The sequence below is a fragment of the Peromyscus californicus genome, unplaced genomic scaffold (assembly GCF_007827085.1).
Source record: "Peromyscus californicus insignis strain IS unplaced genomic scaffold, ASM782708v3 Scaffold_3__1_contigs__length_106647218, whole genome shotgun sequence".
NCBI classification, from domain to species: Eukaryota; Metazoa; Chordata; class Mammalia; order Rodentia; family Cricetidae; genus Peromyscus; species Peromyscus californicus.
This window is the reverse complement of record NW_026294551.1, coordinates 12,464,691-12,487,552: the sequence shown is the minus strand read 5'-3', so window position 1 is coordinate 12,487,552 and position 22,862 is coordinate 12,464,691. Positions and strand designations below refer to the sequence as shown.

The following is a 22,862-nucleotide window of genomic DNA, read 5'->3' as shown; positions in this document are numbered from 1 at the left end:
TTTCCTATAAAACTTACAGTTGAAGATGAGGCCAAAATACTAATTTGGAATTGCACTATCCAATATGTTAGATAATAGCCCCAAGTAAGGATTTAAACACACATTTTCATTAGTTTAAAAATCTATAATACATAATTTAATTCCTTTACCTCTGACAAGTAAGCACTTAAAATATTTGGCTCTTGAACAGATCAGCCTTCCAAGATAGTGGTGGTGAACTGTGAGATACACAGCTAAACTAGTTTATTACATATATATCCTGTAAATGGGTAGTGAAAAGACTAAAGCACAAAAGCAAATGAATGAAGAATATAATTAACACAAATCTAAATGCAAACATATAATGCTTCGACATTACTATAAATTTGAAAGCAGGTAAAAATTGCAGTGTTATATCAGTAAATATAAGTATGTAGTTAGGAAATATGTATACTGTATATAGTAACAACTCTACAAAAATGGATTTAAAAAGTAAACAATTGAATTTTTATGAAAGAACTATAGGGGCTCTTTTATTAAATTTTATCTAATTTCCATATTTTCTCCATTATACGAATATTCTTTTTAATTTTTTTTTATTTTATGTATATGTGGTGCCTGAGTGTGTTTCTGTACACCACATGTGTTCAGGAGCCCATGTATGACTGAAGAGGACATCAGATCCTCTGAACTGGAGTTACAGACAGTTATGAGCTGCCATGTGAGGGCTAGGAACTGAACTCAGGTTCTCTGCAAGAGAACTCTTTTTTTAATTTATTTTTTATTTTATAATTTAATTTAATTCTACATATCAGCCATGGAGTCCCTTGTTCTCCCCCCCACCCCGCCTTCCCCCCAGCACACCCCCCATTCCCATCTCCTCCAGGGCAAAGACTCCCCTGAGGATTGAGTTCAACCTAGTGAGCCATCTCTCTAGCCCCTATAAAAAATTCTTTAGTGAACAGAAAAATGTTATATTTAAGCTATATAAAATATTATAAAATTAGAGTAGAAAAACTGCCTGGCCTTTGAAATATTTTCTGATGTCAGGGTTACATAGCTATTTCAAGAGAAAATTAAAATAATATGTAAAGTTGACATATGAGAGGCCTGCATATAAAGTACACATATGTACATATACTAATATAAGTAGAAAATGGACTTAAATTAGTATCAAATACAAAGAAGACTATTGATGAGATGATGGAAATCCTAAGAACATGCTATTAGTATTTAAATTTTTTAAAAAGAACAATTATTACTGTGACTCCTTTTGTTTTCAAAAGTTGTATTTGAACTGCTTTCAAGATGTGTGCTTATTTGTTTGTGAGTCCAGGGCCTTATATCTTCTACTGCTGTTATAATAATTCCTGGAAAGGATTTAGGAAAAATAATAGTTCATATCTTATATAAAAGAAAATTCATTTCCCTGATGACTAAGGATGTTGAACAATTTTTCAGTGTATTTCAGCTATTTGAGATTCTTCTGTTAGGAATTCTCCGTTTAGATCTGTATCCCATCTTTTAATTGGATTATTTGGTATTTTGATGTCTAGTTTCTTGAGCTCTTTAAATATTTTGGAGATCTGCAGCCCTCTGTCACATGCGGGATTGGTGAAGTTCTTTTCCCATGCTGTAGGCTGCTGCTTTGTCTTACTGACAGTGTCCTGTGCCTTATAGAAGGTCTTCAGTTTCAGGATGTCCACCATTTATTAATTGTTGATCTCAGTGTCTGTGCAAAATGACTCTGAGATACCATCTTATACCTGTTAGAATGACTAAGATCAAAAACACTTATGACAGCTTATGTTGGAGAGGATGTGAAGTAAGGTGAACATTCCTCCACTGCTGGTGAGAGTGAAAACTTATACAACTACTTTGCAAATCAGTATGGCGGTTTCTCAGAAAAATGGGAATCAATATACCTCAAGACCCAGCTATACCAGTCTTGGGCATATACCCAAAGGATGCTCAATCACACCACAAAGACACTTGCTCAACTATGTTCATAGCAACATTATTCATAATAGCCAGAACATAGAAACAACCTAGATGCCCCTCAAACCAAAGAATGAATAAGGAAAATGTGGTACATTTACACAATGGAATATTATTCAGCTGTAAAAAAAAAATGACCTCGTGAAATTTACAGGCAAATGGCTGGAACTAGAAAAAAAATCATTCTGAGTGAGGTAACCCAGACCCAGAAAGACAAACATGGCATGTACTCACTCATAAATGGACATTAGGAGTAAAGTACAGGAAAAACAACCTACAATCCACAGCCCCAGAGAGGCTAGATAACAAACAGGACCCAAAGAGGGATGCATGGATTTCCCTGGGAAGGGGAAATAGAAGAGATTTCCTGGGCAAACTGGGGGCAAGGATGAGGGAATGGGGGCAATGGGAACTGGAGGGAGTGGGTTGGGCAGGTTGGGTGCAGGAGGTGGGCTGGGGGCGAGACAGAGAGGAAAGTAAAGAAAGAGACACCCTGATGGTGGGGAGGTGGCATTTCAGGGTTAGAGAGAAGCTTGGTGCCAGGGAAACTCCCAGGAATCCACAAGGATGACCCCAGCTAAGACTCCTAGCAATAATGGAGAGGGTGCCTGAACTGGCCTTCTCCTGTAACCAGATTGGTGACTACCCTAATGGTCATCAGAGATATTCTATCTAGCAACTGATGGAAGCAGATGCAGAGATCCACAGCCAAGCACTGGGCCAAGTTCCCAGAGTCCTCCTGAAGAAAGGGAAGAGGGATTGTATGAGCTAGGGTGGTCAAGGTCATGAAGGGGGAATCCACAGAGACAGCTAACCTGAGCTCCTGGGAGCTCATGGACTCTGAACCTGATAGGAACCTACATGGGACCGACCCAGGCCCTCTGCCTGTGTGTGACAGTTGTGTAGCTTGGTCTGTTTGTAAGGCTCTTAGTAATGAGATCAGGACCTGTCCCTAGTACTTAGCTGGCTTTTGGGAACCTGTTCCCCATGCTGGATTACCTCGAACAGCCTTGACACGGGGGGGGGGGGGGGGGGGGGGGGGGGGGGGGGGGTCGGTCCTACCTCAACTTGGTGTGTCATGCTTTGTTCAAGCCTATGGGAGGACTGCTCCTTTCTGAATGGAGAAGGAGGAGTGGATGTTGAGGGTGGTAGATGGCAGTGTGTGAGGGGGAACGGGAGGAGAGGAGGGAGGGGAAACCATGGTTGGTACGTAAAATAACTGAAAAATGTTAATTAAATAAAATTAAATTTAAAGAAAGAAAATTCATAAATTTTGTATTTATAAACCATCATGAAGTTCCCATGCAGCTAATGGCTACTGAACATACTCCTCACCTATTTCAGCAAGTCAATGTTCTAATAATTGTTACAAATTAATATTTTTTAAAATTGAGTTTGTAGTTTTGTTTCCACAGTACTTTACTAGTATTTTGTATTTCCTTATGGCCTCTAAGTTTTAGGGCATGGATTATTACAAATTTTATTTTGTAGTTGACTAAGCAGATAAAAATATGTATAACACTGATATAAAAACATCTTTGAAATCATTAATCCTGTTAATTACTATATAAAACGTAGGTTTGTAGGGTAACAGAACAATTAGGTCTGAGACTTTACAGTTCATCTAAATGAGGGAGGAGCTTCCATCTCACACTTGTATCAGCTTCTTCATGAACACTTCCCAGCTCCTGTTCCTTCGAAAGTTCTAAAAATACCTAAACAGGAGACAAAGCAGGAACATGATTACTGAGCTGTCCGTTGTCCTCCAAACCAACAGGGAAGACCCATGCTCCTTTCATGAAATTTATATTGATGACACAAAGTCAAACATGTTGACTCACTTTGTCCAGTGTACACTGAGAGAGGCTGTATTCTTCCAGGTTAAAGCTATTCTTCACTGAAAAACAGATAAATCAATAAAAGACATGAGCATAGAATTACAGTTTATTGTCAAGAAAAATTTCAAAGTCATATACACAAAAATGAAATTATTAAAATGAATAAAAGATAAATTGAATAAATAAATGGAGGACAGAGCAATGCCATGAAGTTTATATGGAGTTCACATAGGAGGAGTCATGTAGGGTTTCTACAGATTAAGTGCTGGATTTGAAGGGTTTTAGTAAATATTTTCAAATAGAGGTTGCATTAACAAAAAGTTAATATGAATGCATACCAAATTCATCTTAGTACTGGGATTTTCTCATACTGTATTTTGCTAATCTTTGCTATTTAGTACATATATCTTTGGGAAATATGTATTTTCTTTGAGGAACCACACCATTGATGAAATGTTCTTACATATGATGAAGATTTCACTGCATACTCTTTGAGAGAACCCAATCAATATTCCCTTCAGTGGTCATCTACATTATCAGGTCTCCACTGGGGACATCAGGAGATCAACATGACAGTTGTCATTAGATTCAGATACTCACTTGTTTGAAGTTTACCACTTATATAGTGGGAATCTTCAGTGTGAGAGGCACTCTTAGATGCCAGTCACAGAACAGTAAGGGGAAGAGACAAAACCCTTGGCCTTTGTCTGTGCGTTTCAGCAGGAGAAATGTGGGCATTATATTCATATGCATTTAAATGCATAATAAAATAAATGGTAAGTGAAACTATGGAGAAAAATCAAAACAAAACAAAAACTTACCACATACTCTTTTTATATAAAACCATTGAGGAAGTTATAGTAATAATTTGATAATTTAGCAGAATCCTAAAAATATGAAGAAGCAACAACCTAAATATTTAGGAAACATAATTTCAAAAAGAAGAATGAGCAAGTGCAGAGTCCCAGAGCAAGAGCATATTTGACTGGCAACAATTAGGAAGAGCCAAGAAGCCAGCTGTTAAGAATGGACACAAGCAGAGATTAATATGATCTCAAGGACAATGAACCACTGTTCTGGGCACTTAGCAAATTAACTCCTTTACTCCTAATGACCTTGCAGAGAGGACACTGATAATGTCCATCACTATAGAGATAAGCTATATATAAAAATGCAGGGATTGGGTAATTTTATCTAATGTCTCCCAGCTAGCAAGCAGCAGCACTGTGATGGGAACCCAGAAAGACTAGCTTCAGGGTTAGAGCATTACAGCAAATTACACAATGATGATCTGCTTCTGGGAACAATCTAGCTAGCTGAGAGTAAGACAGACAAACAGATGGATAGGGTTAGTAGCAAGAGGAGTTCAATCAAAGAATGACCTTAGCTGTCATTGAGTAACAGAAAGTTAAGTCCATCAGCACAGACAGAACAATGTTGGTAAGTGGTTCCTATTGCTTTCACCTCATCAGTAATCTGAGCACATCAGTGAGGGAGGAGGTGGGATTGGGGTAAGAAGAGTGAAGCAATCACTTAGGGTACTTGATATGAATGGAATATGAACACAGACAAGGCAGGCCATGGTCATGGTTTTTCCTGTGTTAATGCGGATGTGAAGGGAGAAGAGCTAAGCTCCACTGTGTTTCCTCTACAGCTCCAGTCCCCACTGCAGATGAACCTCCTTCCAGAGAGCTGGATTCATCACCATTAGAATTCTTTTTTTTTTTTGGTTTTTTCGAGACAGGGTTTCTCTGTGTAGCTTTGCGCCTTTCCTGGAACTCACTTGGTAGCCCAGGCTGGCCTCGAACTCACAGAGATCCACCTGGCTCTGCCTCCCGAGTGCTGGGATTAAAGACGTGCGCCACCACCGCCCGGCTAGAATTCTTAAAATCAACACCTGGCAGGGCCTATTTATAAATGTATTGCACATCTACCCTTCATTAAATTATTCTCTAAGTCCTTTAAAAGTTTGTCCTTACCTGCTTCTAGTTTATGAAAGGCCTGAGACAGAGGATAAACATCTGTTATGGGTAGCTTGTAGGTCAACAAGGAGAAATACCTGGGAATAGGAACACATTGTATTCAACCTGTGTTTCAAGGTGGGAATGATAAACATCAGAATAAATCTTTGTATCATCAACCATTTCTTTTTAAAAATAAAATTGGGCCAGGCAGTGGTGGCACAGCCAGGTGGTGGTGGCGCACCCCTTTAATCCCAGCACTCAGGGAGACAGAGCCAGGCGGATCTCTGTGAGTTCGAGGCCAGCCTGGTCTACAGAGTGAGATCCAGGACAGGCACCAAAACTACATAGAGAAACCCTGTCTCAAAAAACCAAAAGTAAATAAATAAGTTAATAAATAAATAAATTAATTAATTAAAATAAAATTGGCAGAAGGTAAAAATAGGTTAAATGTGAAACCAAATTATTTACTAATAAAAACTTGAAATAACTGAAGAGAACTGGCTGTTGTAGACATCTCTAGTAACAGCAGAGTATTACTATTTATATTCTTACATAGCCCATTTAACTCAAACTGTTTTCTTGTTAGAATAGAAGTTCTAAACTACATCCTTAGACCAGTCCAAATTAGTCTGGAAAATAACTTCAAATGAGTTCAGTATTTGTCACCCTAAAGCTAACTCCTGATCAGAGATCTGAGGCTGGGGAGAAGGCAGGACAGTTGTGGAAAGATGTCAAAACCCTGGAGCCTCTAAGGAGCAGCCTGGTCTAGGGCATTTTCCTTTCTGGTGCTGCTTCCGACAGCACCCTTTGCCACTGCCTCAGCTTGCTCCCAGATTAACAGTGCAGTGTTCCCACGTGGCAGTAAGACTGAGCAGACCTCCAGGGCTGGCTGTCTTCAGACCAGACTCCCCTCTTCCTTTCTCACCATTCATTATATTCCCATGTGTGTGTGTATATATATATGTATCTTTAACTAGTGATACTGAAAGTTTAAGAGTAAGAGCAGGTTTTGGAATATACCTTAATCATTACATTTATAGTGTGAAGATGAGAATAACAGTTTTGTGTCTTGTTTCTCTGATGTGTTTACCTCTCAAATTTTAAATTCAGTAGCTGCTTTATCATCTTGTCCTGCTCCTAATAACACACAGGTACACACACACACACACACACACACACACACACACACACACACACACACACACGAAACAAGTTTACATATGTGTTGTGGGATGTTCTGTATGGCAAATGTGTTGCTAATTAGTCAATAAATAAAACACTGATTGGCCATTGGCTAGGCAGAAAGTGTAGGCAGGACAAGGAGGAGAATAAAGCTGGGAAGTGGAAGGCTGAGTCAGAGAGACATTGCCAGCTGCCACGATGACAAACAACATGTAAAGATGTCGGTAAACCACGAGTCATGTGGCAAGGTATAGATTAATGGAAATGGATAAATTTAAGCTGTAAAAACAGTTAGCAAAAAGCCTGCCATGGCCATACAGTTTGCAACCAATATAAGTCTCTGTGTTTACTTGGTTGGGTCTGAGGGGCTGTGGGACTGGCAGGTGAGAGAGATTTGTCCTGACTGTGGGCCAGGCAGGAAAACGCTAGCTATACATATGCATGTGCACATACATACACTCCTGCATAGTCTCCATTTTGAATCAAGAAAATTCTATTAAAGAAAGACCCTTCATCTTTGTTTGCTATTTTCTGGAGGAAAAGACACGAGTTTCTGTGTAGTTAGCAAATCTTTTATCATCTGGAAGACTCAACATACCTCTTTTTGAGGTCCCTGACTAGTACTGTGTTGCTCAATCAGCAGTGTTAGCACAGAGATAACAGAAACCACAGAGTGTGGAAAGCATACATAATTCTCCACCATTAACAGCTCTCTTCACCTTTCCTGATGTGCGGCCTGTGGGAACAGTTTCAGAATCTCCCCATGGACTAATGGCACTTGAGAAGTTTCATTCACTTTTAGTTCTAGAATGTAATCCTTGCCAAACTTCTTTTTCAGGTGCTGGATTGAACCAATGCATCTATGAGTAGGAAGAACATGATGAGGGAAAAAAAAACATTGTCATTAAATTTTTGTATTCTTAAATGTCAGAGATAGCAGAAATGGTGTCAGTGGGGAAGGCAAAGCGAAGGAACTAGCTGCTAACAGTGAGTTGCTCTTTCTACAAGCAATCCTAAATCAGGCTCTGGAAAGACACCCACCTCAGCCTTCCAGACACCATGATGGCCACTCGGTCACACAGAGCCTCAGCCTCAGCCAGGTCATGGGTAGTCAAGAGGACACCCTTCTCATTGTCTTTAACAGCTGCCTGGATTGCCTGCCTGGAGTGAGCAAAAATTAATAGAATGAATTTAAAACCAAAAGTAAAGAACAATAGGAAAGATTAAAAAAGTGGGGAAATGTATAGATAGAATACAGTTTACAAATCATATTCATGTATTCAGAAACACCAGGGAAATAAATGCTGACTACTTTTTTTTAATACAGAGAATTTTTTTAATATTTTAGGTATGTCCATGGTATTACAATTAAACTTTAAAAAGAAGCTTCCTTGTCTTTTATAAATGCTAACCAAAATAATGATGAATAAAAAGATTTGCTGCTTCATACTTCCTTTAATAGAAGCTGCAAAAGGAAATGGGTTGAGAAATAGAAATAGATGAAAAGAAAGTTGGTCTTCTAGTAACAATGATTGAAACTGAGTGATAGGTATAATGGAGTCATAAATAAGTCTTTCAACACTTGCATTAAATAGTGATAACAAAGGTTTATTTTAAATGGGAGAGAATACTGGATAATCATGAATATGAAATTAAATCAGAGGTTTTATTAGTCAAAAGGGTGATTCACATGCAAGAAATGGGAAAATACTAAACTGATATAAGTTAGATAAGTAAATTTGGCAGATGTGGAAAAAAGGAAATTATGTCAGTAAGATGAGGGTCTTTAGGAAAACAGTCTAAGCAGTAAAATAAATTGTTACAGAATTCTCAATAATTAAAATACAAAATTAAAATTATTATTAAGCCCAAAACTGCAGAATGTGGAGCATTTTGGATCATCCACTTGTTAAACATTTGCTTTCCTAATAACATGAACTATCTCTGTAGATAAGAGTTTGTGTCTTGAGGGTCACCTAAAGGTCCATATACCTAAAGTATTGGTCCCCAGATGGTGCTGTTAGGGGGTGATAGAATCTTTGAGTTGAGGTCTAGGTGGATGCTTTCAGGACATCAGAGCCTCTGTAGGGGATTCTGGTGCCTCAGTGTCTTTCTCATGCTCTTGCTCCTTGACTTATAAAGTGACCAGAGCTATCATGTGTTCCTGCCACGGCATGCTACCTGACCACAGCCTCAGAGCAACGAAGTCAACCAAATATGGACTTAAAGCCACAAAACTTCAAGCTCAAACAAATCTTTCCTCTTGGTAAGTTGATTGCCTGAAATATTTGCTACAATAGCAGCTGATATGATGTTAGTACATACCAGATTTGTATCACTATGATAAAATGCCTGGTATAATCAACTCAAATGGAGAAGTTTATTTTGCATTTAAATTTCAGATATTCTAAGCCATGGTTGAATAGATCCATTGCCTTGAACCTGTGGGAAGGCAGAACACCATGGTAGTGAATGCCACAGGGGAAATACGACTGCTTTCTTCAGGACCAGAGGCCCAATGTCTTCTTCAAGGTCATCTTAGCTTCCCTACACTAGGCTCCACCTCCTAAGGGTGCTAGCTAGCACCTCTCAGTAGCACTATTGTCTGAGGAGCAAACCTTCAACAAATGGGCCTTTAAAGAACATTTATTGCCAAGCTATAGCCCCTAACTAATACCATTTCCCCTGCTTCAGGAACCAGTGGATTTGTTGCAGTTTTACATGTTTACTGCTGTGGGGCTGGGACCTCTAAGAATGCTCACCACATTTGCTGCTTCCCAGACACATCTAAGCCTGTAGAAGGTTCATCCAGAATCAGGACAGATGAATTTCCCAGGATGCTCAGCACAAAGCACAGCTGCAATGCAGGAAAAAAAAAAGTCCCCTGTTTGCTTCCATACCACATAAGCCCTCAAAAGAACACTGGACACCACACGTACCTTTCTAGTGTCTCCTGCAGCTAGTTTCTGCACTAGGACATTCAGCTGGTCATGTAGTTTAAAAGCATTCACTAATCTGATAGAAAATAAGATGCAAATATCACACTAAGAGAGAACTTAGAGAAAAAGAATCACCCATAATTATAAGAATATTGGAGAGAAGCATAGCACTACTGTTCTCCAAATTCTCCAAATAAAAAAAAAAAAGTTGTTTCATTTTTTTGCCTCCTGAAATAGTTTTTTCATTATAATTCTGAATGAGAAACTAAACTGATGTTTATTCCATTTTCTCACTAGAAACCTGAAAACAGTGGTTATTCATGAGAAGAGACTTACTCATTCTTTGTCAACTAATTTATTCAATGATTTTTAAGCTCCCACACTGAGTATGTGGAGAGTCAGGTGTTGTCTCTCATTTCTGTTCGACCACCAATGCTCTGAAAAGGTAGAAATGCCTTTCCACTCCTGTTCTTCATTAATAAATTCATTGTGAGTAGTGCCTCCCCACCTCTTGACAAAAAGGAAGGACACAGCCCTTCTGCTATACCTTGAAATGGCGATGACAGCATCCTCTTTCCTCAGCCCTTTAACAGCAGCATACAGCTCCAGGTGTTCTTTCACTGTCAGGATGGGCCACAGCACGTTCTCCTGAGGACAGTATCCAAACTTGACTGTGCCATCACCATGGAAACCCACAGCTGAGCTAAATCCTTTCAGTTCCACCTAGAAGAGGAAGCAGCTTCACTGATGGTATGTGAGGCCTTTTCTCCACACAATCTAGAAACTGACATGCAGCTGGTAAACACCTGAACTATTAAAACAACAAGAACATGTCACAGAAGCTGATCCATTTGTATCACAGAAAACAATGAAATCTGCTAATATATGAGCATTATTTCACATGTGAGTGGGGTAGCAAAGATGTACAAATTCAGGCGGTACCTAAGAACCTGTGGTGTATAACAGGTACTTGGCTCCTGGTAACATTCCAATTCCTATTATAAACTTTTAAATACCATCCAAAACAATAAAAGGAAAAATATGTATATCCAAAATATCAATAAAAGTCTTACAAATATATAACCTATATTTATTATGACTATTTTTTTGGAAATGGAAACAAACAATTTCTTAATTTTTTATTACCTCTCCAGCTGCTGGCTTTGTGATCCCAGCTATCATTCTAATAGAGGAACTTTTACCAGCACCATTGGGTCCTAACAATCCCAAAATTTCACCTGAAAGAAAGAATAAGATTATCAATTTGGGAAATGAAATGCAGGTTTATAGTTTTTCAGTGAAATCTTGAGAGGTCTTTAAAATTCTCAAATAGAGTAATTCTAACTTAAAACATACACAATATATGTCATGAAAACATATTAGTTAATTCTCATCATTTAAATTTTATTAAAAGCATATTAATTTCACATTGACACATCAGCCCCCCAAGATTTTCTATTTCCATTATTTCCCATAGTGTATGTATACCTGTGTGTCCATGCAAAAGATTTCTAGACCTTAGAAGGCTGGAACACTATTCTTACACCAAAAATAAACCACATGTACCCAAACTACCATGATATTTCATCTGAACTGATGTAAATCGCCCCTTCTAAAATTCAAACACAAGGATCAGTATGCAATTCTATACAAAATGTGAACTGTGTGCTAACAACCTTCTAATGACATTCTGCTGGCCTGGTGCAAACTGCATCATTCTTGCTGAGTTAAGGAACTGTGCCTAGTCCAACCCTGCTTGACTTCATCCCTCCCTCCCCCATACAGATGCATCTGCTGGCCTCTCTGCTTTAAACTCAACCAATCCAAATGTGCCACTGTATCTAAATCTTTGCCATTGCTGTGCCCATCTTCTTGTCACATAGATACTGACTTAAATGTCATTGTTCAAGTAAAGCCTTCCCTTGTTCTAATCAAACACAGTTCCATGTCACTCACATTATTTCACAAGGTTCAGTGCTCCACATAGAATTTATGTAATATTTGATATTTTATTGACAGGTTATTTTTATGGACTCCTTAGAATGCAAAATCCACAAGGGCAGGAAGTTTCCTGATTTTCCCTACAACAGTCCCTTACAACTGAAAAAAAATCTACATTGAACAAATGTTTTTCTGAACAGTTCTTGTATGCTTTCAGTAGCATCCATGCTTTCAAACCTCATTTGAATTTGAAGTTCAATCTACATTGAACAAATGAAGGAATTAAGGCTATAGCAAGTGAAATTATGCCTTATGTTCATTCCTAAAAATAAATGGTTATTGGCTTGCTGTGTGGCACACCTGTCATCCAATCTACTCAAAAGGCTGAGGCAGGAGGATCACAATTTCAAGACCTGCCTGAACTACAGAGTAAGTTCAAAAGTTTATCCTTGGCAACTTAGTGAGATTCTGCCTCAGTACAAGAAGTAAAGAGAAATCTCGGAATGCCACCCAGGGGTAGACTACTTGCTTGACACACACGAGGCTCTGGGTTCTATTCTCCAATACCACAAAAGTCAATTAGTCAAAAAACTTTAAACGATAAATTTAAGAAGTGGTTGTTCCAAACCTTTATTAACACAAAAAGAGATGTTTCTTGCTGCTACTTTCTTTGTCCTCTTTGAAAAGCAATTTTTCTTCTGTCCTGCGTACTCTTTGTACAGACCATTAGCAATTATGACTGGTCTCTAGAAGAGATAGAAATGAGGTTTTCCTCTAAATTCCAGAGGTGTTATGTTCTTATATTCTCATGATGTTTACCACAAATCAAATCATGCTCTGAGTTAACAGTAATCATTACCATTGGTACCAATATAAGACACATTAATTAACTTACAGTGTCTCTGGCTTCCAAACACACTAGGGAAGTACCTGAACACCATGGAAGACAACTCACCATTTTGGCAGAAGGGAATTGACTGCATTGGAGAATATAGCACCTGCCTAGGATTCATGAAGCATGGTTGACTCTCCTGGTCTCTATTAAGCATTTTACCCCAAGTATTACATTCTTCAACTTATAAGGTCTTGTTTTGTTCTAAAATTATAATTCTAGTTGGGTTTCTCTCTATAGACCAGGCTGGCTTTGAACTCACAGAGCTCCTCCTGCCTCTGCCTCCCAAGTTCTGGGATTAAAGGCATGCACCACCACTGCCCAGCAAAATCAATGTGTTTTAATTTCATTTAGTTTCCAGAACCTTCTAGGGTAACTGCATATTTAGGGATGTAGCAAACATCACACTTTCAAAGTTAAAATCAACATATCAAGCTTTTTTCTGAACAGTTCTTGTATGCTTTCAGTAGCATCCAGGCTTTCAAACCTCATTTGAATTTGAAGTACTCAAGGCAGCCGATGATGTCCTTATTCTTTCTGCTTGAACATCTTCATCTTCATCTTCACCTATCCATTCCTCTGGATTTAGTTGAACATTTAGACTTCGTGGAGATATCCTGTGGAAAACAGTTGAGTTGCACATTGTTTTCTAGTTGCTAAAACTTAGTTTCCTGGTGATTTTACCAGTCACTTTTACTGCCAATGGTCACTACAGCCCCACCCTAGTCACATCAGATATTTGTTTCAGCATCTTTTGCTGCTCACGCTTTCCACAGCCCACATGTAAAACTCCATCAATTCAGTTGTAAATTATTATCTCTTCTTTCCACCTCTTCTATGTGAGGCTGAATATCACCTTTTATGGGAGAATGATAGCATACTTAGAAAATCTTTACATATTTGAGAAATTGAAGTATCTTTCTACTGGTTAGTGGCAGGTTTTATTTCTTGACAGTAAGCCAGAAATCCATGGGCTATAATGCCAATCATTATATTGCTTGCATTGCAAATAGCAATCCCTATCAACAAATTGGAAGTGCAGCCACCACAATAGGAATATTAAACTATGATCTTATATACAAAATTAAATATTATCCTAACCTGAAAATGGGATCTTTCTGTATTACATTCTTCCCACATTTAAGTTCCAGGCATCTCAGAACAAAAATGAACAGCAAAGCATGAAAATACGGCTAGGAGCAAACAAAAAGTTTTGTTGAGACATAAGTTAACCAAGTTACTTAATTGTTACTTCTCATAATGCAACTAGTTCTCTCTGCTGTGTTATGCCCATCCAGACCCATGTCATTGCTCTTTCTCAGCTTGCAATGCATTTCCACATGGTTTCCATGTACTCCTCTTGTCCTACACATATACTTTCATTACAGAAATTGTAGTTAATGCTTCCACAGCTATGTTTGATCATTGTGCTTTGATTCAAACCATCCAATGATTCCTTAACCACTGAAATTTGCATCAAAATCCTTGGAGTTATCTAGAACCCCATGTGGACCCTATTCTGCTTATCTCACACTTTACCACATTACTTGTATGCTCTTCTTTCTGATTAAGCTCCCTCTTTCTCCTAGAGGATCCTGACAAAAGACAGGGTCACTCTTGCTAGTGCCGATTAGAATGTCATTTGAATCCTTCCTGACTATCTGTGGGTTGGTTGGAATGAGAATGGCTGTCTAGGCTCATATTTTTAAATGCCTGGTCCCCAGTTAGTGGAACTGTTTGGGAAGGATTAGGAGGTTTGGCCATATTGGTGGAGGCATGTCACTGAGGGTGGACTTGAGATTTCAAGAGCCCACAAGCCCACATCATTCCCAGTTAGCTTTTTTTCTCTTCCTTGTGCTTGTGGATCTGATGTCGCTCTCAGCTACTGCTCCAGTGCAATGCCTGCCCACATGCTGCCATGCTCCCTGGCATGATGGTCATAGACTCACCCTCTGAAACTGTAAGCCTCTACTAAATGCATTCTTCTATAATTTGCGTTGGTCATGGTATCTCTTTACAGCAGTAGAAAGTAACTTAGACACTTTTCCAACTAACAGTATTTACTATTTACTTAGCTTATCTGTATACTTCTTCTAGAATATAAGCCCCATTGAGGGCAGGGACTTGGTGTCTACTGTTTTGCCAAGAGCATCAAGGGAAGATAGTTTGGAAAGGCAGTAGCTTTCATCATCCTTAAGTCTAAAATAATAATTTTCCCATTCACTCATATTCAATTTTTGGCTTATATTCATAATTAAGAAAATTTACATTGCATCTGACTTTTTACACTTTTACATTTAGAGGTAGGATGGTGAAGAGACTAAACAAACCAAAATGGATACTATACTGAATTTTTAACTTATCATATATATGCACACAAAACTTACTCTAAGAGTAAATCTGTCTGAAAGTCATTGCTTTATTTAAAACAATGTTTACAACACTTTCAGAGATAGCACACTTCAGACAAGACCATAGAGTTATAGTAAAGAACTTCTGTTCTAAGGGAGATATAGTGAGGAAAAATTCTTACTGTTAGGCATAACAGATAATCAGCCCCAGATAAACCATATTTGATTTCTCCAAATTCTTCATAGTGCTGGTGGACTCTCTGAAAAGAAAAAAAAAGGCTAAATACATTTTCTTCACAATTTACATTTAAATAATATGCACTTTGCATATTGACTATTTTCTTAATTAAACTCAGTCATATTTATCAAATATTTTCTATTTATCCAATTATACAGCTTAAGAAGAAATCATCTTTCTGACCATTCACAGATATATGTACCCGAAAAGTAGAAAACACATCACCAATGGGCTGTGGAAAGAACCCCACAGCTGTTCTTTTTAGGGACGAAATGTAGTGGCACATGAGAAAAATTTCAGACAGAAGCAACCAGTTTGCAGAGTCTGTGGTCCCGTAAGCCTTGCTTGAACAGGGTTCCTCCTTCAGAGAATTATCCATCTGGTGAGTTGACACCTGAACTATCAATTGTCATCTGCTGTTTATTCTTGTTGCCTCTGGTAAAGCCATTGCTACCAGCAGCTCTCAGTATCAGGTGTCTCTAATTACTAGCATAGTGACTACCACAGAATGACATATGCTTTTGAATAGTTGAAGAGTATTGTGTATGAACTTATCCTTGGCAATTAATAAACACCCATTGAAGTAGGAAGTTCTTTTACATTCTGGATTTAGCTTCTAAGAGCATTCAACCATGCCTACATTTTGCAGAGTGCCTAAGGCACAACTTTTTAATGATGTTATGGAAGTTTATTTTCATGTTATAAATTGTACCTACTCTAAGTCTGCAGACTCAGGACTTTTTTAATAGCATGTGTAAACATCACCACAATGCAACTTCAGAGCACTCCAGTCATTGCAAAGTAATCCCTCATGCCTGTTTGCTTTCACTCCCCAAACCCACTAACCCACTTTCTATCTCTGTAGATCTTCACAGAGCAAAGAGCCTACATATTCAATTTCTATGGGACAGCTAATGACATTTCTTACCATTTCCAAAACAATCAGGAATGCAGTCAATGAGAATGAAGGCACTAATGTCATGACGGTAATTAACAGTGTTTCGCTGAAGTCAAAATTCAAAAGGATGTCAAGTATGATGATAAAGACCTATAGGGCAAGTCCAAGAATACTACATCAAATGACAAATTCCACAATTTCCCATATAATGATACAAATACGTAACAATTCCCTTTTTGAGACAAAAAGGGAAATGGTTTTGTTAATAAGAATATACAGAAATGTTATCTCCCCAATACAAAATTAATTTTTATAACACATGTTAATTATATGTATTATATGTTCAGTATGACCTTCTTTCTTTTGATAGGGTCACTGAGCAATGAACACAGAGCCTCCTGCATGCTAAACATGTACTATACCACTAAGCAGCACTTCTGGCCAGTGTGATATTTGAATACATGCACCAATCAAATCAGGGTAATTAGCACTTCCCTCACCTTATCATTTATATTTACAACCTCTGAGTTAATCTTTTCTAGATACCCAGTGTGTGTGTGTGTGTGTGTGTGTGTGTGTGTGTTTGATACCATGTGCACATGCTCATGCTGATTCCATTGTGCCATTGACTTTTCAAAATTATTTTTTTATATCTAACTGTGTTTGGGAATTTAACACCCAATCTTGGTTTATCAGCTCTCCATCTCCCACTGTCCCCAATGCCTAATGACCACTATTCCACAACTGTAATCACTTTTCTTTGCTTTCACATTGGAGGAAGAACATGTGCTGTTTGTGTTTTGTATCTGGTTTCACCCAATATAACATCTTCAATACTACCCATTTTTCTGAAAAGGACAGGACTTCAATCTATGGCTACATACTATTTCCTTGCATTTTTGTGTGACATTTTCTCTACATGGTCACCTGTCAATTGGCACTTAAAGGTGAAGCCATGTGTTTGCTGTTGTGGATAGTGACACATTAAGCACAGAAAGCAGCTATCTCTTTGGTATTCTGATTTAAATTCCTTAATACTCACACCCAAAAGTGAGGAGCCTCTATGCTATACTCTGTTCTGAATGTATTGATTTATACCTCCTCAACAGAGCACACATGAGCTTTCCTTTACTTGGAATGTTTGCCAACATGTTACTTCTTGGGTTTTTTTTTTAATAATATAAACGGTATAATACTTGCCTTTTCCTAGTGGGTAATGATACTAAATATTTCAAAATATACTTGCTATCCATTTCCATTTCTTTTTGATTATTTATTCAGATAAGTTGCTCATTTTAAATTGGATATTATGTTCTTGTCACTGAATTATGTTAGTTCCTTATATAGTTTGGCTATTAACCATTTGTCTTTTAGGATGTGACTCCAAAAATACAGGAAACAAAAGCAAAAAAAAAATAGACAAATGGAATTCTGTAACCTCAAAGCAAAGGGGACTATCAACAGAGTAAAGAGATGACAAGATGGATACAATGTCTGGTGTTTTTAGGTAACTACTCAGTGCTAGTGAAATCATGGTTGTTAGAAGAGAATCTACAACCACTACTTTACTAAACCTGCATACTTCCTAAGAACTATCTCTCCTTATACCCACATATAAGTAGAGTCTTTACTTATTTAGGAAATTTCTCTTTTCAACAGATGGAAATTACTACAGAAAAGAACACAACTAATCAAAATGCAGAGTTGTGGAGACCCATCCCAACAAAAGACATCTACATAACGTTCCTGCATCTATGGGTCCAGGAACACTGTGGAAGAGGGGAGTGGGAAGATTCTAAGAGCCAAAGGGTCAGAGACTTCGCTGTGAGATTGTTTCACCTAGGAACATCAGAAGCTATGCCCATAAAGTTTCACCAACATGAGCACCTAAATGTGAGCTGAACAAGCACGGCACCATCTAATATGCCAAACATGATAAAACCCACGAGTCCTCAACCCTACACAAAAACTACAGGCAACTGAGTGAAGCTAGGCGCATGAGAGGTGGTCTTCCCCAGAGAAGAGCACATTGACCAGCATTCCAGTGACAGCCCTAAAAAGATATGTACAAGTAACAGTATATGGACTAAACAAGTTATATTTAGAAATACATGTGTAAATACAAATACACATATGCATTCAATAGCAGTTAATAAAGAAAAACAGGCCATGAATTTGAAGAAGACTGGGGAGCTGGGGAGGGACATGTAGGCGAGTTTGGAAGGAGGAAAGGGAAGAGAGAAATGTTGTAATTAAATTATAATCTCAAAAAAAGTAAAATATTGACATAGAATTGGGTAAATATTAATCCCCAGCTATTAATCAGACTAAGAAAATTTTTCATAGATGAAAAGGCCAGAGATTAAGAGCAGAGCTAAGCCGGGCGGTGGTGGCGCACGCCTTTAATCCCAGCACTCGGGAGGCAGAGCCAGGCGGATCTCTGTGAGTTCGAGGCCAGCCTGGGCTACCAAGTGAGTTCCAGGAGAGGCGCAAAGCTACACAGAGAAACCCTGTCTCGAAAAACCAAAAAAAAAAAAAAAAAAAGAACAGCGCTAAAATGACTAAATACAGTCTCCTCACTCAATCCAAGACAATAATATGCACACACCTGTATAGGTTGTGTACATTGTCCTTTAAATCTTTATGTCTTCCCAGGATGATTGATCATATGCTAAATACAATTTAGAATAGAACCAAATACATAATAACTAAATATTAAGTTAGAGCACAATAATTATTTAGATAGTCTGAAGGACTGCTCTCATTTTGCAACAACCTCTACAATTTCTCTGCCAAGGCATTATACATTTGTCCATGTTTATTTTTCTCTTCTCTCAAATTCCAGGGCATTTTTATTTTCTTTTTAAGAAATATTTCCTACTTCTGATCATCTGAACACCTTTAGTATAGTTCAAAACATAACAATAGAACCTACATCCATGGAGAAATTGGTCCTGCTAAGTAAGCTTTTCCCCTGAATGTTGAGTCACAAAATGTTGAGGCATGCTTCTACTGTTTCTAATGATGCTTGCCTCTTCATCTGAGAGCTTGCTCTCTGAAAATGACCATAATCTATGTGCATAAGGCCATAGGTTGACTTTTGACTTGACATGCAGCAAAACTGCTAAGCCAGGTAAGTGCTTATCCTAATCTTAAGTGATTCCTTTGTGAATAGAGACAACACAAAGAGAGGAAAATGCTACAGAAGAAATCCTTATTCCAGGTTGCCAGTTACTTGGAACTGAAGATAAAGTAGCTGAAAGATCACCTCTGCCATCTTCGAGGCTGGTAGTAACACACTTGCCAGCAGCCATATTGACCTTAACCCTGAAATACTTAACCATCAATTCCAAGAAATAATTCATTCACAGTTGAGATTACTGGCAAACCTAAGGAATCAGCATGGCATGATTGCTTTATTCACCTTTGCTAGATGTATAAAAGAGTATTGGTTGAAAAATCAGGTGAGTTACAATAAGATTATCTTCTAATCATTTCTGTTCAGCATAGTCATTATTGGGGATACCATTGGATAATGTCAGCAAACCTGCTGGGTAATCAAAAATGTTCTCTAGTGACTTTGGTATACAGATTCTCATGGCTAACCTCAAAGGTAGTCTTTCAAGTGAAGCAGCACTCTGTAATACTTCATGCAGCTTCTCTACTTAGGATGGATTGTGAAGATAAAGGTAAGAGTAATAAATGCCACTGATGAATACAGCTAAACTCAATCCACAGACATAAAATACAAGTGCTGTATATTAATATGGAACAACAGCCAGTTGTGTCCACCCATTTCCTGTAGAGTCACCGGGTGGTATCAGACATGTATATTTTCTCACAGCTGGTCTTGGGTTGAGGTCTTTCATAATTTTAGAGCTCCCATTCTAAAAATTTAGAGCTATGATACTGACAGACATTCAATCATGTTTTAGGAATAGCAGCTTAAAGTCAGCTTGAAAAACAGTCTGGGTCTTTATTGCTTGGGTAAATATTCACAGCAAAGTTTCTCATAATACCAGACAAGCTCTCTATTTTCATAGAGAGAGAGATGAAATAGATATGGATATTAATAAATTATTTGACATGGGAATTAAAATATGGTGTCTTGCCGGGCGGTGGTGGCGCACGCCTTTAATCCCAGCACTCGGGAGGCAGAGCCAGGCGGATCTCTGTGAGTTCGAGGCCAGCCTGGTCTCCAAAGCGAGTTCCAGGAAAGGCGCAAAGCTACACAGAGAAACCCTGTCTCGAAAAAAACCAAAAAAAAAAAAAAAAAAAAAAAATATGGTGTCTAAAACTCTCACAGCTGTAGTTAAGACAAACTTTCTGGATCAGGCATACCCAAAGTGTGGCATGCAGACAACAGGGGTCCCAGGATACCTATGAATGCAGCCCAACACATTTGCAGATGACAAGAGCATATCACAATGCCTAAAGTCAGCACCCATGCACTACAGAACTGCTCAGGAAGCCAGTTTGGATACATTTTAAACTTTGGGTCTTTTATGAAGTTCTCATTAAATTCTATTCAAAGATCTGTACTGGAATTCTTCATAAACACAAGCTACATTTCTAGGTATTTCTACTGGGTAATTTTAATCTGAAATGTTTGAGAACAATAATTTAGATTTTGGTGGACTTTGGGATCGAATTCAACCTTAATACAAAACTAAATGATGTTTCATGTGTACTTTATATACATAACTTTAAATGGTCCATTGGTAATGCTGAGTAAATTTCGTTGTACTCTTGCATTTTGACAGGGAGCCATGACATGAAGTCAGGTATTGTGGTATCGTATCAGCTCTCAAAAATTTTGGGCACAGAAGCTGGGCGGTGGTGGCGCACGCCTTTAATCCCAGCACTCGGGAGGCAGAGCCAGGCGGATCTCTGTGAGTTCGAGGCCAGCCTGGGCTACCAAGTGAGTTCCAGGAAAGGCGCAAAGCTACACAGAGAGACCCTGTCTCGAAAAACTAAAAAAAAAAAAAAAAAAAAAAAAAATTTGGGCACAGGATTTGAATCTTTAAATTTAATATACATTTTTAATTTTACCACTGCTCAAGACAAAAAGTGACTGTATTTGATACTGGTCATACTTACAACAAAGAAGCCAACTGACCAAAGGCCACTGTTTTTTCTCCTTTTGCCAAAAACAAATGATATCACATATGTCAAGAAGACAAGAGAAGCAGCACAACCGAATGAAAGAACAACCTGAAGATAACAGAGGTAATATCCATTAAAAATGAAACATCTGAGGAAAAATTGAAATTACATACATTTAAAATATTTTAACTGGTAACATGCATGCAGTTAGGTTTATCAAATATTTAAATAACTAACATTGCTTGTTATTTTTAATTACTATATAGAATTTGGTCAATGTCATATTACTTACTATACATAGCACAACTTCACTTGTCAAGTAAATGTGCATCATATGTATCATGTAAAATGTGAAGTAGACTGAGAGAAGAATTACGCCAAAGATGTTAACATCCACCACTGCCTGCCCACACCAGTAGGCAGAAGGGTAGAGGCCAGAAATCCACAGCTGAGAATCGGCTTTCCTCTGATGAGAAAACACAGGAGGTACATGAGTTCTGTTAAAATACAAGACATTTGTTTTCTAGGCTTTTATGTAGTCAAGGCTAGCCTGGCACTATGCATTAAGGATGACCTTGAATTCTGACCTGCTTGTTTCCATCTCCCAAGTACTAGGATTACAGGCATGTGCCACTCTGCCTCGTATATCAGTGATGGGGATAAAACCCAGGGCTCCACACAAGCTTGGTTATAGCCAGCTCCTCTGACATGGTTCTTTCTGCTGAGGGTTGCTTTGGCTACTCAAGAGTCTTTTGCTTCTATATAGACTTTAGAATTGCTTTTCTAGTTCTATGAAGAATACACCAACAGCGTTCTCATGATCTAACTTGACAGAGCAGATGATAACCTTCAGAGAACTGGGTTTTTTCAAACTTCATCCCTACTTGGACAGTTATGCTTTACATTTTTAAGTATATTATATAATTTGGTACTCATATCACGCCTGTGAGATTGGTTTTATTGTTAGCTCCACTCACAAGCTTTGTCTTAGGAAGTACTGAATTTTGAATCTTGGAAAATCAAATCAAATTCCATGTTGTGTCAAATATCTATATACTAGACATGTGTCTCTAGTATCTATTTGCTATCTTTAAGGTAAGATGATATCCCCAAATTCTTTTTAAGAAACTACTCACTCCCATTCTGAGAGCTAGTGGGTCTTAAACAGTTCTTCCAGTTAATTATCTTAGACAATAACCAACAAGTTTCCCATGCCTTTTTATCTTTGTTCTTTCTTCAGTGTGCTGTCAAACTGTGGTGTGGTTGTTGGAATTCTGTCATCTTACACCATGAAGTGAAGGTTCATCTTCAGAAATGTCAGAGTTATTGTTACTGGACATTTTAGGGTCAGAGGCTGGCCTCTGGCAGCCCCAATGAACTAGGGCTGGCCACGCACCCCAATGTGCCAATCAGAGAGACAAAGAATACTGAAAAGCAGAGAAGAGTGCATGTTCAATGCAGTCACACTGGAAAGACAGGAAACAGGTAAGAGGGGTTTAGTTAGGGAAACTGACATGAGGCTTAGGTTTCCATAGT

The 22,862-nt window shown here is 38.2% G+C and overlaps 1 protein-coding gene across 1 annotated transcript in view; it reads right to left on the bottom strand.

Annotated features, from left to right (window-relative positions):
• Positions 1 to 3,021: 3,021 nt before the first annotated feature.
• Positions 3,022 to 22,862, bottom strand: part of LOC128122157 (ATP-binding cassette sub-family A member 6-like) — a 69,965-nt gene continuing 50,124 nt past the window's right edge. The window contains exons 23-38 of the mRNA XM_052757477.1: positions 21,619 to 21,792; positions 21,321 to 21,434; positions 16,251 to 16,370; positions 15,267 to 15,344; positions 13,835 to 13,926; positions 13,221 to 13,350; positions 12,470 to 12,587; positions 11,047 to 11,138; positions 10,448 to 10,623; positions 9,901 to 9,976; positions 9,724 to 9,818; positions 8,003 to 8,122; positions 7,681 to 7,821; positions 5,795 to 5,874; positions 3,819 to 3,874; positions 3,022 to 3,692 (exon numbers count right to left, since the gene is read on the bottom strand). Of these exons, the coding sequence (XP_052613437.1) occupies positions 3,591 to 3,692; positions 3,819 to 3,874; positions 5,795 to 5,874; positions 7,681 to 7,821; positions 8,003 to 8,122; positions 9,724 to 9,818; positions 9,901 to 9,976; positions 10,448 to 10,623; positions 11,047 to 11,138; positions 12,470 to 12,587; positions 13,221 to 13,350; positions 13,835 to 13,926; positions 15,267 to 15,344; positions 16,251 to 16,370; positions 21,321 to 21,434; positions 21,619 to 21,792 (1,764 nt within the window). The 3' untranslated portion in view covers positions 3,022 to 3,590. The remainder of the gene's footprint in view (positions 3,693 to 3,818; positions 3,875 to 5,794; positions 5,875 to 7,680; positions 7,822 to 8,002; positions 8,123 to 9,723; positions 9,819 to 9,900; positions 9,977 to 10,447; positions 10,624 to 11,046; positions 11,139 to 12,469; positions 12,588 to 13,220; positions 13,351 to 13,834; positions 13,927 to 15,266; positions 15,345 to 16,250; positions 16,371 to 21,320; positions 21,435 to 21,618; positions 21,793 to 22,862) is intronic.